This window comes from Bactrocera dorsalis, chromosome 3, assembly GCF_023373825.1.
Source record: "Bactrocera dorsalis isolate Fly_Bdor chromosome 3, ASM2337382v1, whole genome shotgun sequence".
NCBI classification, from domain to species: domain Eukaryota; kingdom Metazoa; phylum Arthropoda; class Insecta; order Diptera; family Tephritidae; genus Bactrocera; species Bactrocera dorsalis.
In genome coordinates, this window is record NC_064305.1 from 39,472,112 (window position 1) to 39,490,562 (window position 18,451).

At 37.9% G+C, this 18,451-nt stretch overlaps 1 protein-coding gene across 5 annotated transcripts in view; it reads left to right on the forward strand.

Annotated features, from left to right (window-relative positions):
• Positions 1 to 18,314, forward strand: part of LOC105231558 (sodium-dependent nutrient amino acid transporter 1) — a 34,021-nt gene extending 15,707 nt beyond the window's left edge. For 3 of the 5 annotated variants that reach the window (XM_049452093.1, XM_049452095.1, XM_049452096.1), the window contains exons 2-11: positions 12,134 to 12,231; positions 12,380 to 12,660; positions 12,905 to 13,205; positions 13,333 to 13,558; positions 13,700 to 13,970; positions 14,962 to 15,065; positions 17,086 to 17,275; positions 17,347 to 17,623; positions 17,692 to 17,868; positions 17,923 to 18,314. In XM_049452093.1, coding sequence (XP_049308050.1) covers positions 12,481 to 12,660; positions 12,905 to 13,205; positions 13,333 to 13,558; positions 13,700 to 13,970; positions 14,962 to 15,065; positions 17,086 to 17,275; positions 17,347 to 17,623; positions 17,692 to 17,868; positions 17,923 to 18,173 — 1,977 coding nt within the window. In that variant the 5' untranslated portion in view covers positions 12,134 to 12,231; positions 12,380 to 12,480 and the 3' untranslated portion in view covers positions 18,174 to 18,314. Of the gene's footprint in view, positions 1 to 11,342; positions 11,529 to 12,133; positions 12,232 to 12,379; positions 12,661 to 12,904; positions 13,206 to 13,332; positions 13,559 to 13,699; positions 13,971 to 14,961; positions 15,066 to 17,085; positions 17,276 to 17,346; positions 17,624 to 17,691; positions 17,869 to 17,922 lie in introns of all 5 variants that reach the window. The other 2 variants (XM_049452094.1, XM_049452097.1) reach the window with 2 other exon arrangements.
• Positions 18,315 to 18,451: the final 137 nt, after the last annotated feature.

Consider the following 18,451-nt stretch of genomic DNA (forward strand, 5'->3'; position numbering starts at 1 on the left):
CTTTTCACTACATTTTCGCAAATGTTGGAGCGGTTCGGCTACCTGACACTTAGAGCGTATTTCATAGTTCATTTGTATGTTGGTATGTGGATGGTTTCCCACATTTCTTAGAAGGAATTAGAACCAACCATTAGAGTGGTTGATAATTTGTTTTTTAGAATACCCGCTTTTAATATTTTCAAGACCAAATAATTAATGCGAGTTTCCTAATCTTTGGGAAAATATTAAAAACCCGTAATTTTTTTATTACATCATTTTTATACTCTCGCAACAAAGTTGCTAAAGAGAGTATTATAGTTTTGTTCACATAACGGTTGTTTGTAAGTCCTAAAACTAAAAGAGTTAGATATAGGGTTATATATACCAAAGTGATCAGGGTGACGAGTAGAGTTGAAATCCGGATGTCTGTCTGTCCGTCCGTCCGTCCGTCTGTCCGTCTGTCCGTCCGTCCGTCCGTGCAAGCTGTAACTTGAGTAAAAATTGAGCTATCATGATGAAACTTGGTACATGTATTTCTTGGCTCCATAAGAAGGTTAAGTTCGAAGATGGGCAAAATCGGCCCACTGCCACGCCCACAAAATGGCGGAAACCGAAAACCTATAAAGTGTCATAACTAAGCCATAAATAAAGATATTAAAGTGAAATTTGGCACAAAGGATCGCATTAGGGAGGGGCATGTTTGGTCGTAATTTTTTTGGAAAAGTGGGCGTGGCCCCGCCCCCTACTAAGTTTTTTGTATATATCTCGAAAACTACTATAGCTATGTCAACGAAACTCTACAGAATCGTTTCCTTCAGGCATTTCCATATACAGTTCAAAAATGGAAGAAATCGGATAATAACCACGCCCACCTCCCATACAAAGGTTATGTTGAAAATCACTAAAAGTGCGTTAACCGACTAACAAAAAACGTCAGAAACACAAAATTTTACGGAAGAAATGGCAGAAGGAAGCTGCACCGAGCCTATTTTTAAAAATTGAAAATGGGCGTGGCGTCGCCCACTTATGGACCAAAAACCATATCTCAGGAACTACTCGACCGATTTCAATGAAATTCGGTATATAATATTTTCTTAGCACCCTGATGACATGTACGAAATATGGGCGAAATCGGTTCACAACCACGCCTTCTTCCAATATAACGCTATTTTAAATTCCATCTGATGCCTTCTCTGTATAATATATACATTAGGAACCAATGATGATAGCGGAATAAAACTTTACACAAATACGGTATTTGAGCTGAGGTATCCCTTGTGGAAAAATTGTCGTGATCGGTATATAACTTTTCAAGGTCCCTGATATCGAACACGAAGAACTCATTGCCTAACCTAACCTAACCTAATTTTCCACCGAAAATATCGGTAAATCTCTCAGAATTTAATTCTAATTAATTTTACAGCAAAATAAAAAAATATGTAAAAGACGGATAATGAAATCTCGATTATCACTTTATCGTGCGAGAGTATAAAATGTTCGGTGACACCCGAACTTAGCCCTTCCTTACTTGTTTCTGAAATTAATTAGTTACAATTCTTGTTTTCATCACAAAAAGCTTTCAAATTTTGTTTTAACAATAAGTAACATTAAAAATTTTATTAAAACAAATTAAAATATTCCATTTTGATTATATTTCATTTACCACTTCAAACATCACACTTCACTTCTTTTCCTTGATACATTTCCTGCTATTATTAAAAATTACACTCAAAACTTCAAACCGAACCGAAAAATAGCACAGAGAACGTTTAACGTTCTCTGAATAGCATATACGATATATACAATACTTGTTACTTTTCTGCTATTTGCTATTGTGATCGCAATTCACAGGTTCGAACTGCGATCACAGTATCGAACTGCGATCACAATCGCAGTTCATAGAAGCGAACTGCTATTTATAAAAAGTGATCGCAGTTGCGATTTGCGATTTTTCAATCACAGTGAACAAATCACCGGTAGTGAAATATCGCTCATCACTACTCGGTATAAGGGAACTGTGGGACGGCATTTCAAACTCCTTACGTACAGCTGCAACCGAAACCATTGGTTTTCGGAAAGTGCAAAAGAACAGCTGGTACGACGAGGAGTGCCGTGTCACAGCGGAGAGAAAACAGGCTGCCTACCTCGCAACGTTACGATCGACCACAACACGTGCGGGATGGGATAGATACCGAGAGTTGAAGAGGGAAGCGAGACGCATTTGCAGACAGGAGAAGAAAGAGGCCGAAATGCGTGAGTACGAAGAGCTTGATAAGCTGGCCGACAGGGGTAACAGGGGTTCGAGCTGCAACCGAAACCATTGCTTTTCGGAAAGTGCAAAAGAACAGCTGGTACGACGAGGAGTGCCGTGTCACAGCGGAGAGAAAACAGGCTGCCTACCTCGCAACGTTACGATCGACCACAACACGTGCGGGATGGGATAGATACCGAGAGTTGAAGAGGAAAGCGAGACGCATTTGCAGACAGGAGAAGAAAGAGGCCGAAATGCGTGAGTACGAAGAGCTTGATAAGCTGGCCGACAGGGGTAATGCTCGAAAATTCTACGAAAAAATGCGGCGGCTTAAAGAAGGTTTCAAGACCGGAGCATACTCCTGTAGAACCCCCAAAGGTGATCTAGCCACCGATGCCCAGAGCATACTTAGGTTATGGAGGGAACACTTCTCCAGCATGCTGAATGGCAGTGAACGCATAACACCAGGAGAAGGCGAACCCGATTCCCCAATCGATGACGATGGAGCAGACTTTCCATTACGCGGCCATGAAGAAGTTCGAATAGCAATTGCCCGCCTGAAGAACAACAAAGCGGCAGGGGCCGACGGATTGCCGGCCGAGCTATTCAAACACGGCGGCGAAGAACTGACAAGGAGGATGCATCAGCTTCTTTGTAAAATATGGTCCGACGAAAGCATGCCCAACGATTGGAATCTAAGTGTGCTCTGCCCAATCCATAAAAAAGGAGACCCCACAATCTGCGCCAACTACCGTGGGATTAGCCTCCTCAACATCGCATATAAGATTCTATCGAGCGTATTGTGTGAAAGATTAAAGCCCACCGTCAACAAACTGATTGGACCTTATCAGTGTGGCTTTAGACCTGGTAAATCATCAACCGACCAGATATTCACCATGCGCCAAATCTTGGAAAAGACCCGTGAAAGGAGAATCGACACACACCACCTCTTCGTCGATTTCAAAGCTGCTTTCGACAGTACGAAAAGGAGCTGCCTTTATGCCGCGATGTCTGAATTTGGTATCCCCGCAAAACTAATACGGCTGTGTAAGCTGACGTCGAGCAACACGAAAAGCTCCGTCAGGATCGGGAAGGACCTCTCCGAGCCGTTCGATACCAAAAGAGGTTTCAGACAAGGCGATTCCCTATCGTGCGACTTTTTCAACCTGCTTCTGGAGAAAATAGTTCGAGCTGCAGAACACAACAGAGAAGGTACCATCTTCTATAAGAGTGTACAACTGCTGGCGTATGCCGATGATATTGATATCATCGGCCTCAACACCCGCGCCGTTAGTTCTGCTTTCTCCAGACTGGACAATGAAGCAAAAGAAATGGGTCTGGCAGTGAGCGAGGGCAAGACGAAATATCTCCTGTCATCAAACAAACAGTCGTCGCACTCGCGACTTGGCACTCACGTCACTGTTGACAGTCATAACTTTGAAGTTGTAGATAATTTCGTCTATTTAGAAACCAGCATTAACACCACCAACAATGCCAGCCTATAAATCCAACGCAGGATAACTCTTGCCAACAGGTGCTCCTTCGGACTAAGTAGGCAATTGAGAAGCAAAGTCCTCTCTCGACAAACAAAAACCAAACTATAAGTCACTCATAATTCCCGTCCTGCTATATGGTGCAGAGGCCTGGACGATGTCAACAACAGATGAGTCGACGTTGCGAGTTTTCGACAGAAAAGTTTTGCGAAAGATTTATGGTCCTTTGCGCGTTGGCCACGGCGAATATCGCATTCGATGGAACGATGAGCTGTACGAGATATACGACGACATTGACATAGTTCAGCGAATTAAAAGACAGCGGCTACGCTGGCTAGGTCATGCTGCCCGGATGGACGAAAACACGCCAGCTCTGAAAGCATTCGACGCAGTACCCGCCGCGGGAAGCAGAGGAAGAGGAAGACCTCCACTCCGTTGGAAGGACCAAGTGGAGAAGGACCTGGCTTCGCTTGGAATATCCAATTGGAGCCACGTTGCGAAAAGAAGAAGCGACTGGCGTGCGGTTGTTAACTCGGCTATAATCGCGTAAGCGATGTCTACGCCAATTAAGAAGAAGAAGATGTGGACACCAAACGCGCCACATATGCATTGCCAAAAAGAACGTTTGCTCAAACGGTTTCGCACGCCCTCACACAGGAAACAGCTTCTCTACTAAGTAAACCAGCACACAAAGTACAAAGAGTCGAAATGGAACAACCGGCGCTGTTGGAAGAAATATTGAAGACTCTGAAGACAATTGCTGCACCGGGTACGACCAACAAAGGAACAAATAAGTAGCGAGAGTCCAACTGCAAAAGCATATTGGGCCCAATGGAACAGCATAAACCTCGTTAATGGATACCTTCATCGTACCTGGAAAGCGAAGATGGCAAACAGTCTCGTCTGCTGATCATAGTACCGAAGTCCATGATCCCGAAAGTATTGAAAAAATATCACAATGGACCTAGTGGAAGGCACCTTGGAATTACAAAAACTATAGAGAAGATTAAACAACGGTTCTACTGGATTGGTTGTCGAGATTCATTGAAGGATAAGTAATTGTGTAAATTGCATGGCAGCTAAAGGTCCTAAAGTCAAAAATCGCGGTAGGCTGCAGCAGTACAACGTGGGATCACCATTTGAACGAGTCGCAATGGATGTTGCAGGTCCGTTCCCAACCAGTACGACCGGATACAAATATCTACTGGTTGTCATGGACTATTTCAGTAAATGGCCAGAAGTGTATGCCTTACCAAACCAAGAAGCGAAGACAGTAGCCGAAGCGTTTGTAGAAAATTGGATAACGAGGTTCGGGGTGCCCATCGAATTACACTCAGATCAAGGCAGGAATTCCAAGAAGTCTGTACATTATTGGGCACCCACAAGACACGGACAACAGCGTTACATCCACAATCAGATGGGATGGTAGAGAGATTCAACCGAACGCTCGAAGAACATCTGCGGAAAATCGTTGATAAAGATCAACGGAATTGGGACAAGTGCATCCAGATGTTCCTGCTGGTTTATCGTTCAGCGAAGCACGAGACAATTGGTTACACGCCAGCGAAGATTATTTTCGGATCTGATCTGCGACTCCCTGCTGATCTTAAGTTTGGAACGAATCCTGCAGCTGTAAGAAATGATGGAGATTATTGCTCTGCCTTAAAGGGAAAAATGAATGAATTGCATCAAATGGTAAGGCAGCACACGCATCTGATGAGCAATAAGATGAAGAACCGGTTTGATCAAGCGGCAAATTTAAAAGGTTTTGAAGAAGGTGATCTGGTCCTGTTGTACAATCCACTTCGAAAGAAAGGCTTGTCCCCGAAATTGCAGACAGCCTGGGAAGGGCCCTATATGGTGATGAAACGACTTAATGACGTGGTATACCGCATACAAAGAAATGGAAAAGCACGATGTAAAATGAAAGTAGTACATTTGGAGAGGCTCGCCCCCATTTGGTTCAAGAGGATTTGTACCTAATCGGTACAATCGGATTTTGTAGAGCATTCAATTCTGTATAAAAATATGACTTTTTTATTCCTACATATAAACGAGAAAGTTCCAGAGAAAAACAAATTTTTGTAAAAAGTGGCAAAATTCCATGTAATTTCAATGGGAAATGTATCGTGTTTGGGGCAAGGTTTATTATGAAAACTAAGGGCTTTTTATGGTCTGATATTTTTTTTTAGATGGAAAACTAAAAGTTTAGGGGGCGTCTCGTCAAAAATAATCAATTTGGTAAATAACGGACACCCTAATATATATACATATGTATATATGATTAAAATGACAATATGATTTGTCTGTGCATTCATCCATCCCTCGAACCGTCTGTGCAAGCTTTAACTATTAAAATATCTTCATGAAACTTGGTACACAAGTTTCTTAGCACCATGAATATTTTAGTATTATAAAGAAGACTTCCCTCGCCCACAAAACGCCACTAATCGAAAAACTATAAAGTGCCATAACTAAGCTCCGGAATAAGATCCAAAACACTTGGTACAACGAATCTTATTATGGAAGACTATCTGTGACATGAATTTTTTTTTTAAGTGAGAGTGGCCCATCTCTCCAATAGGTTTAATATATGGATCGAGATTGTACGAAATCGCTTCATAGTAGCCGGTGTTAAAATTGCGCAATAGACGAACACCGCCCACCTCTAGGTGAAAACCCATATCTCGGGACCTGCTCTACCAATTTCAACTAAATTCGGTACGTAATATCATGCGGACATTCCTATATTATGGTGTGAAAGTCACAAGCTCGCCTATGTCCCAAATAACCAACCGTTTCCAACCGTCGAAACATTTCCCAAACTCGATTTTTGGGATAATCTTTAGCTCTTTCAGCGATTCGTTTTCAATGTTATCGGCTCTTTAAGGTTCTCTTTATTTCTGGAAATAGAAAAAAGTCAAACGGAGCCATGTTTGGCGAATATAGAGGATGGGGCTTCGTTGCAATATTTCTTTGGCTAAGAACTCACGAACGAATACTTTGATACATTTCTTTTACAAACAAAAATCGCGAAGCTCCTTAAAACACGCTTAACCTTAGCGGCTGCTACAGAAATTAATTCAGTTGAAAATTTATTCGTACATGTGAAAAAAAAAATTATCAGTTAGAATCTTCAAACTCGGGAAATTTTAATTTTAAAATTCATGTTGTTTTTGGAACACAACTCGTAAAGCGGAAAATTGTGTACAATAAATCATCTTTCAAAGTTTAAGATGTAAAATTTATGGGAAAAATCAATGTAAATCATTTCAAGTAAGGAAATCCTCGAGTGTAGCCGAAAATGTTACATATTGTTATTGCAAGTATCAAGCCGGTTAATATCTTCAGTTATGGCAATATTAAAAAAATGTATCGAAAGGGTTCAACTTCATTGCTGCAGATAAATTAATGTGCTGATGAATGTGTTTTCGCAATTAAAATCACAAGCTCCTTCAGTTCCATTAAAATAACTAGCCCAATGGTCCCATATACATACTTGTATACATACTTGTATATATGTGGTATAAGTCAAATAAAAGTCCGAAAATCATTATATGTATGAGGTTTATGGGGGCTAAGGGAAGTGCTGATCCGATTCAAAAATAATATTGATCCGATTCCGATAGAATTTCAATAATCTGACAGATTGGCCGATATTTTCGGCAAAGGAGTCAGCCATGTGTACTTTCCGTTTCAACAAGCCGGTGTACGATGAAAAACCGTAAATTTATTCAAAGCCCTTTCGATCACTTTAATTATTGATTTATCGCGTTTTAGTAGTTATAATCCGATTTCAAGCATTTTCGCAGTAGAGGTTCTTCCGAGGTTTTTTAACTTTTTCATTGGGGGCCTTTTTTACGTGGCGGGTCCCAACCCAATGGGACAAGCCTCCTCAACATCGCGTATAAGGTTCTATCGAGCGTATTGCCTGAAAGATTAAAGCCCACCGTCAACAAACTGATTGGACCTTATCAGTGTAGCTTTAGGCCTGGCAAATCAACAACCAACCAGATATTCATATATTTGGTGGTGACACGGTATCTACGAACTCGTCCTTTTTTGCCAAGGAACATGTGAACAAAGTTTCATCATGATATCTCAATTTTTGTGCAAGTTACAGCTTGCACGGTCATATTTTTTAGATTTGTTCATATATCTCTATACTCGATTCTTCTTACATACGTATGTGATACAAACACTCGTTAGGTGAACAACACTGCATACATATGTATGTATTATAACATCCTTTGTAGCAACTTTTTACAAGAGTGTTTACGCTGAAAACCGGCCTACTGCCTGCAACATGGTAAAAACTGAAACTTCAGGGTACGATTGTACAAAAATCAACTTGGTAAATGACGGGCATCCTAAAGTATAGGCATATTATACTGAATACAAGTATATACATACATTTATTCGAATAAAAATTCACCAGTTTACCTTGTTATACTATTGGGTCGTTCACTAAGTAATTCCTTTTAATGACAACACCTGACCTTACTGAACTATTTCGCTGCCAACAGCTGATACAGTAAAGCTTTTTTGTACATTGTCTTACATTTTTTCGAACAATTTTTGTTTGATGTGCTATGAAAGATGGAAAATCGAAAATAGCATTTTTACTTTTAAAAATCTAGTTTAAGCAAGACGAAAATTATGTGGTATGAAGAAGGAAAAGAAGTGTTGACCGAAAGCCAATGCCAAAATTGGTAAGCAAAATTTCATTCCGACTTTAATCGATATTGAAGAAGCATTACGTCATGAAAGGACTTTTGAAATCGATGTGGATGTGGATAAAATAAAATCGTTTGTTGATGCGAACCGTCGAAGAACAAGCCGAGAAATTGCTGAAAAATTAAATTTGTCTAACGCGACCATTCACAATCACATGAAACAATAATTGCTTCGTCGCATTAACAACTTTTATTTGCTTATGAAACGTCAAAGAAATGATTCATTTTTGAAGTGCATTGTTACTGGCGACGAAATGTGGGTTATTTACAAGAGTGTAAAGCACAAGAAATCATGATCTAAAAATAATGAACCAGCTCAAACCACTTCGAAGGCAGATAGTTACCAAAAAGTGGTTATGTTGTCTGTTTGGTGGGATTTAAAAGGGATCGTTTATTTTGTGCCTTTCCTAACAATATCACGATTAATTCTGAAGTATGTATATTTTCATCAGCTGAGCAAATTTAGTGGTACCCTCAAACAGAAGAGGCCAGAATTCATAGAAATGTGATGACTGGCCAAAAGCAAACAGGTATTTGATCAATATGGTTAATGTATAATTTCAATAAATGTTTTGCACAAAAAAAAACTGTGTTGAAATATAGAAATGTTAAATATTTATAAAAATAATACCATATACGAGCAATATATAGGTCACTGGAATAAGACAAATTTTCCATGTTCTAATTATTCTGTTCCTTAACTCTTCTTCACAAATAATTGATAAATTGTGTAGGATGAGTCCGTGCATAAGCTTCTCAAAACGATCTCATACGGAAGAACATTTCATAGAATCTCAATAAAAATGTAAAAAAAACAACATTTATATTATTCTCAAAGAGCAGTCTCATTAGAAACCTACTCAGTTTTTTTTATAAATAATTACATTTATGACGAATACAAAATTATTAGAACGAAGTTCCTTACGGCAGACTTGGAGGATATAGGGATTTTGCTGCGGAACCTAACTGAAAAAAGTGAGAGTAAAACCGTAGAAAAAGTGAATAAGAAAAAAGTATTAATTGCATACTTTTAGGCGGGCTCTAACTAAGTGTTCTCTCCCCTGCACATTTGTTCACCATTGAAAAAATTTACGTTGCGCTTTTGTGAATAAGCTTTAGAGCTTTGAATGTGTCATTGTGTTGCCATATTCTTTCAATTCGTTTTCCTTAACACACTTCATAATCTGGAATGCATTCGATAATAGAGTGGTCCCCTTAAAATTAATTGATTTAATAAGACGGTCTACTCTGATGTGGGTTAACGTACTTTGTAAGAAAAAGAGCTCATTAATTGAATAAAACCACCTATACCATGGTAGAGAGTCTTCTTTATAGACTTGTCTAGCTCCAGAACTAACCATATCCCAAAATTTCAGATTTTATTATAAAAAAAAAACACCAAACAGTTATAAATGTGGTAGTTTCAGGTTATTGGGAGGATTAAAATCATATGGTTGGGCACGTCCCAATCTTTTGAGACCCCACATTATCAGCTGGTACTTTTTATACTCTTGCAACCAGTTACTACAGAGTAGGGGTATTCTCTTGCTCTTGCAAAACCCGGTGCACGGTGCAAGCATTGCAGATTTACAACGGCACAACAACAAACACACGCAGAAAAATATTTGCAAGGGCTGTGAAATATGTCAGACCAAAACCCATGTATATTAGCGTGCAATGTCACGCAAAAATAAAATTGCAACCCTGTTGTAGTTGCCATTTTACATAAAGACATATTACGTCGTTAAACTGTTGAGAAAGGTAAATTTTAATTAGATTTTATAATTTCTATTTAAATTATAAAGTTTTGTTACAGTTTTTTTGTTAAAAATGCATGCAGAAAGTGCGCCATTTCACAATAGCCATGCACAATAGTCATTTACAATAAATTGACTGAACCAGTCGCTTATATATCACTAGATTCTGCAATGGTTGCTCTCGTGCCCTTGTATATTTCGGTGTAGTATTTTTGCAATCTGCAATCTTGCAAGAGCAAGAGAATACCCCTAGTATTATAGTTTTGTTCACCTAACGGTTGTAGGTATCACCTAAAACTAAGCGAGATAGATATAGGGTTATATATTCCATGTATATAAATGATCTGGACGAAGAGAAAAGTTGAATTTCGGTTGACTGTCTGTCTGTCCGAACACAAATCGCCACTAACCGAAAATATATAAAGTTCCATAACTAAGCGCTTAATTAAGATATGAAGCTGTAAGCACAAGGAATGGCAGTAGCTAAGGACACCTGCTACAACAACCAAATTTGCTGAGTATAAATCTTATAAGAACTTCTACCGACCAAAAGTGAATGAAATCGGCGGATAATCCCGCTCATGTCTACTAAAAGCACGATAAATTAATAACTAAATACGCCAGAGACCACCAGGATGGTATGAGAAAGCTTTATGGGAGCCGGTTTGAAAATTAGACGATGAGTGTGGCACCGCCAACTTTTTGTTGTAATCCCATATCTCGGGACCCGACTGACCGATTTCGACAAAATTTAGTACGTGGCATTCTTCTTACATTCTTATGTAACATTGTGAAAATGGACGAAATCGGACAACAACCATGCCTACTTTCCATATAGCACAATTTTAATTTCCACTTGATTCGTTCAGTTTCCAGTACACAAACCAAGTAGCTATGAATATAACTGGATACAACTTTGCACAATTAATATATTTAGTGTATGCCACCTTATGACCAAGAATTGTTTAAATTCAATCAAAACTGTTCAAGCCTCCAGGAAACCGTATATTTAGACCACGGTACCTATTTTCAGATTTTGTTATGTATTCTTGTAATGTCAAAATAATAAAAAAAAGTATATTAAAAATATTAATTCACATTTTTTACTTGAAATTTCTGAATCTAGACTTAAATATTCCCTTAACATCGTATTGGATATAGTAATAGATAAGGCTAGACGCGGAACGGGAGGAATAAGCTGTGGTCAAAGCAGAAGTTTCGAAGACCTAGACTATATGGAGACATTATATGTTTAATAACACACACCTTTGCAAAAAGAAACCCATCAATGGGGCAAGAAACTGCAGCGAAAGTAAGCCTCGGCTAAATGAAAGAAATGCATATAAACACCACCTATGTATACCTAAAACTTCCAAGTCGATTGTAGAGAATTCGGAAATGTGAAATTCTTTTAGATACTTGGGCAAGTTATAGGCATGCACATTTGATTTTACCAAACTTGATTATGATTTTGTTATTTTAGTTAATAATTTGAATTACAATTTTTATTTTATTTTACGTAATTCATTATTTCTTAATATACTAAATTTTCTTAATACTTATCTGTACTTAAATAAAAACTTATCAGCAAAATTTGTTTGCAAATTGTATCGATTCTACATTAGCTGAAGGATCTTCGTTCCTTCCTAGTGTCCCACGACACCACATTTCTTTTTATTTAAATAAATTGTTGAAATGACACGTAAAACGAAAGGTCTTGTACCATGTCCCCGATTGCAGGCAAAATTTTGATCTTTTTCGACAGTTTTTCGTAGAAACAAACTCAATTCTGAGAAAAACGCGAATGAGGCAAATGTCCCCTCCGTTTGATATTTAAATTTTTCCCCACTCTGTTCACTTTCTACAAGAAACGCGGTAGCGACCGTAATAATTTGAATTTCGTTTTTAAAATTTTAGGGAATGTTTATTACAGTGTATACCATCCGATAATGCATCGAGTTTTGAAAGTTTCGCACTGAGACGATCCCTTAAGACAATAAGAAGTCATAACATAAGTAAGTAAATTATTCATATTCTAATACCAATATTACACATGTCCTAATAAAGTACTTTATTACTTCGTAATATATTCTTCCGATCAACATTCGAGTGAAATATAAAATGAACAGTAATTTAAAGTTTTAGTTTTTACTTTCTTTCAAGGTAAATGACTGCTGCCCCTGAACTAAATATTCGTACATAAATGTGGTACTACCACACTTCTTACTCTATCAATACAACTAACTAACACGAAACAATCAGATATGGCCAATGACGCTGGATACGTTAACAGCGCGTATGTACCTACAAATGCAACAAATACCGCAACTACATCCATACCGGGGGAGTATCGTTCGAGTATCACATTCGAACCGAGTAGAAACGATTACAATGGCCGAATTGTAAGCCCAACATCAATTGATAATATTACACCCACGTCACAGGTATTTGTCAAGTTGATATATGTATATTAATTTCTTTTGATTACTTTATTTAAATATATATTTTTACTCTACCATTCATGGTTTCTAAACCGAAAATACCTTCTGTATGCTTATCACCTCTCGTTTATTATGGTTTCGTCCAAAAACAAAAGTCGGTACGCCACCCCAAGAATCAATAAACCTTTTTATTGTGTAAAACATTGATCTAATATACTTTCAATATACATATGTACATATTCAATAGAAACCTGGAGAGTTACCCAAATTACCCAATGATGCTGTCGTCGAAGATGCTACCAAACGGCGAGATACTTGGGCCAATGATGTTGAGTTTCTCATGTCCTGCATTGCCCTCTCTGTGGGCTTGGGAAATGTTTGGCGTTTTCCCTTTACTGCACTCGAAAATGGTGGTGGTGCATTCGTAATTCCCTACATCATAGTTTTATTTCTGGTAGGTAAACCTGTTTACTACATGGAAATGTTGTTGGGGCAGTTGTCCAGTCGTGGCAGTATCAAGGTATTTGATTTTTCACCCATAATGAGAGGTTAGTCCCAAACGCTTACAAAATTTAACGTATTCTTTTCCAAAATCGGTGACGATGTTCCCAATTGAAAAACATCTGTCAATTTTAATAAAAGAAACATATACTGACATTTCTTATATATTTTTAGGCGTCGGTTATGGCCAAGTATTCGCCACCGCTATTGTATCCACATATTATGCCACATTAATGGCCATAACACTTCGTTATTTGATTGAATCGTGTTACCCGATACTGCCATGGAGTTATTGTCGGGAGGAATGGGGTGACGCTTGCATCAATTCGAAAGTAAACAAATCAAATATTTTCACAAATGAGACCACACTTAAAACTACATCAGCGGAATTTTATTTTACGTAAGCAATTAAAACTTTTGTAGACTTATTAAACCAAATATTTTAATAATTATTATGAATTCTCATCTTGTTCAGCGGAAATTTTGGTTATCATCTTAAAATTTTATATATTTAGAAATATTTCAAATTTTATATATTTAGAAAAGTAATTCTTCGTGAAAAAGATTCCATTGATGATGGTATTGGATATCCTAGTTGGTCCTTGGCACTAACGTTAGCCGTTTCATGGGTGGTGATAACAGCTATACTCATAAAAGGCATCAAAAGTTCTGGTAAAGCTTCCTACGTTTTGGCACTTTTTCCCTACGTGGTGTTGTTTATACTCCTCATAAGATCATTGACACTGCCCGGGGCATTTAATGGAGTACTTTACTTTTTAAAGCCGCAATGGAATAAACTTCTAAACGCACAGGTGGGATTATATATTGTAGTCGAAAAAGTCTATTCGTATTTTGTCAATAGATATAGTTGTATATCTCCAATGTTACAAATCACATTGTGCTGGAAAGGTGAGATTTTAAGCTTCATTTAGCCAAAAAAATTAAATTCGGGGATACAGCTATTCAAAAATGAGTGAAAATAGTGAAGAAATTCGCTATATTTTGAAATTTGTGGATAAAAAATTAAATTTGTGAAGTTTACGGAGACGACGCTGTCTCAGTTCGTGTAGCACAACAATAGTTCGCTCGTTTCGGTTCTGAAAAATTCGATGTGGAAGGTGCACCTCACTCTGGTCGACCTATCGTTAAAAAAGTCGATAAAAGGGATTATCAAACCACATAAATTAAGTATCAGTGAAAAATTTATTGGACCAAATTGACATCTGCGATTCTTTGCTGAAACGAAATGAAATGGAACCATTTATGAAGCGAATGGAAACAGGAGACGGAAAGTGTATCAAATACGACAATAATGTGCGAAAAAGATCATGGTCCAAGCATAGTGTAGCTCAACAAATAGTCGCAAAGCCAGGATTGACGTTTCGAAAAATTATTGAGTGCTTGGTGGGTTTGGAAGAGAATCATCCTCTATGAGCTGCTCAGACTGGTCGAACGATTGATTCTACATTTTACTGTCAACAACTGATGAGATTGAAGCAAGCAGACGGTCAGAACTGATCAACAGAAAGGGCTTCGTCTTCCATCAGGACAACTCTAGACCACACAAATCTTTGATGACTCGGCAAAGACTGGGAGAGCTAGGCAGGGAAGTTTTGATTCATACACCATATAGCCCTGACCAAAACGGTACATATTTGGTTCATCAAGAATCATTATAAACATAAAAAAATAAGTCGCAGTTTGATTAGAAAAACGAAATACTTTTTCGACTACCAAATATTAAAAAACCACTCTCTCTCACCCGTATTAATAATTTATTATTTTTGTGCTTTGCTTTAATAGGTATGGTATGCTGCCATTACACAAGTTTTCTTTTCGCTTGCCATTTGCTTTGGAAATATCATAATGTATGCTTCCTACAACAGATTCCGACACAATATAAAAAGGTAAAGAACGGTAAAATTGAACTACAGCGCACGCTCGATAATCTGACCTAATTAAAACCAAGGCAGTTCACATTATCGAAAGTGTTCACATTATGGAATGCTCCAAAAGAATAGGATAGTACGTATTTATATATTGGAATTCACATTTTATTCATGTTTTCATTACATATACATTTTTACGTAACATATATTATACAAAATCTAGGTTTTAATTGAAAAATCAGTCATCCTTTTCTGTATCTTCTTTGTTTCTAAAAGTTGGAGCACAGCTTTCTCTCTTAGATGTCTTAGTACATTTACATCATTTGGATCGGCGTCTTCATGACCAGCCCACCTTATCGCCTTGTTGAAAATTTCAACTGCTTCAGTCCGCTTAATTTTCTCCTCTACCTCCGATACGCTGCCTTCGTCGGAATCGTCTTCTTCTTCATGCTCGTCATTTGCTTATCATTTTCAGTATCTTCGTTCCATTCATGAACGCCTGGTAGCGTTAATTCAGCCTGAAATGGTTAATAAGAAAATCATTTTCAATAACCTGCATATCTTTGTGCGATTCTGCGAAAACGAACAAACCTCAGCATTCAAACTGTTAAGGAGATCGACGGTATTGCTCATCAAGGCGCGAAGTTCAGCTCCCCATTTTTCTTTTAAAACTGCGAGCGGAACACTATCTTCGGGATCGTCATCTTCTGCCGTAAAATTTACAATATTTTTCCAGCAATTACATAGCTAATGTTACTTCGCTGACACGACTCCAAGCGGCATCCAAAAGATTTATAGCTCTTCGTAAAGTAATTTTTTTCATCGAATCGAGTAAATTGGAGTTTGTAGCTGCTATTGAGGCTAAAAGGCTGTTTCTGTAATGCAACTTTGTGATCTTTATGGCATTTTGATCCATTGGTTGGATGAGGGGAGTAACGTTTGGTGGCATAAACATTGCCAAAATTTTTCCATCCTCCGTTGCCAGCTGAGCTTCATTTGGGTGAGAAGGAGCGTTGTCGATTAGGAGTAGAGCTTTAATTGACAAACCTTTCTCCTTTAAAAATGACGTTACCTAAAAAACAAATTTAAAAGAAAAAAGTTAACAAAATACAAAATAAATCCTCACCTGTGGAACGAAGGACTCATGAAACCATTCCTTGAAAACAGCCGACGTCATCCAGGCGGATTTTGAGCTCTTATAGTCTGTGGGGCATTGAAAGTTTTTAAAGCAGCGTGGATTCTTTGCCTTTCCAATTACCAAAAGTTTCAGTTTATGAGATCCAGTGGCATTTGAGCAACATAAAAACGTGATTCGCTGCTTTTCCGACTATCCATCACTAGCGTTGAAGTCAGATTCATTTTCCTTTACTTGTGCATGCAGTACTTTGGCCTTTTCTTTCAACATTAAGGCACTTACTGGCCAGTTTTTATTCCGCATTTTGATAAACCAACGATAAAGAGCTTTCTCCATTTTGGTCAGCTCTGAAGGACGCAGAGTTCTTCTTTGTCCAGGTCCCGAGTATGTGTTGTTCACGAACTTTAAAATCACTTATTTTTTTTGCTTTGATTCCACAAATTGTTGATTTAGCCACATTATATTTCTTTGCTAAGAACGTCACAGATGAGCCTCTTTTTAAAGAATCGAGAATATCAGCTTTTTGCTTCAATGTCAAAAACGTGTGTTTTTTAGAATTCATTTTTAACAGAAAATCTGAAACGAAACACTCCACGCGAATACAAAATTGCAACTGAAGTATTCTACGCATTACATGCAATACAAATGAAAGTCTTATTCTACAATTAGGGGATTCCCCAAATTCAGAATTAGCTGAGATCTGTGTAAATTGCATTCAAATACTTTAACGTCTTTTGTTCATATTATAGAGCCTTTTGGGTTTGTTCACATTATGGAGTAGTCAATGCATAAAAAAGTCTGTTCACATTATGGGGTGTTCGAACTATAGAGTGTTCACATTAGCGAGCGTGCGCTGTAAATGCAAACATGTATATGAATTAAAATTTCTTTATTATCCCATAGGGATTGCACTATAGTGACGACTTTAGATACATTCACTTCTCTGTTTTCTGGCATCATAATATTTGGCATTCTAGGTAATTTGGCGCACGAATCAAATACCACTGATATACAAAATGTTGTTAAAAGCAACACTGGACTCGCGTTCATCTCATATCCAGACGCTATATCGAAGTTTGAATTTCTACCTCAGGTGTGAATTACCTTTGCCTTATTTGAACCTCTGAATTCGAACTGTTATTTATATTCCATGTAAACAACCAGCTATTCTCCGTGCTCTTCTTCTTGATGCTCTTTGTGCTGGGTATTGGAAGCAATGTGGGCATGGCTTCATGCGTGATGACTGTACTAAAGGATAAGTTCACCAACACTAAAAACTGGGTGATTGCAGTAAGCATAGCCATTGTTTGCTATGTAATCGGCTTGATCTACGTTACTCCTGGTGGACAATATATACTGAATTTTATGGACTTCTTCGGCGCGTCTTTCATTGCTCTTGTTTTGGCGATTTTCGAATTGATTGCTGTTGGTTGGATATACGGTAATTGGAGCTATGTGCTGTAAATAATCGGTGATATTAACTACAACACTGTTCTTTATATATTACAGGAGTGAAAAACCTTTGCCAAGACGTTTATTTTATGTTGGGTATAAAGACTTCCATTTATTATCGCATATGCTGGGGTGTTGTAACTCCCGTCTTCATGGCGGCCGTCCTTATTTACACACTGTGGAACTACACTCCCTTACAATATAACGGTTACACGTATCAAACAGGATTATATGGTAATATAGAGTATAAACGAAGCGAGTTCCAATAAATCGACATTTTTATTTCAGTTTTAGGTTGGTGTATTTCCGGCTTTGGTATAGGCCAACTGCTCATTTGGGGTGTGGGCGCTGTTTGGAATTGCTCCGATGGTACTATATGCGAACGGATAAAGAAAAGCTTTAAACCCCAAAAAAACTGGGGACCACTAGATCCCGCTACTTTGAAGGAATATCAACTTTTCAAAACCGAAGAGCGCACAAATGAAATGTTCAAAAAAACGGGACTTTGTCATAAAATATACGACAACATATTTGGTTAGAAGTTTTGGGCACAGTATATTTGTGCATCTGTGTGTATTTATAGATTTATGCTTGTATATATAGATATTTATTATTGTACGAACCTCAGTATTTATGCATTTTTTATATATTGAACTAAAAATTTCGACATTTCATTTAAACTCGGTTTTATTCCTGGGGGCACTAGTTCCGTTTATATCTATATTTGGGAGGAATTTGACCATAAAACAGTACATATTTTAGGAACAAATAATAGTGTTATCAATTAAAACGGAAAATCAACATTTGAAGTTGGTCT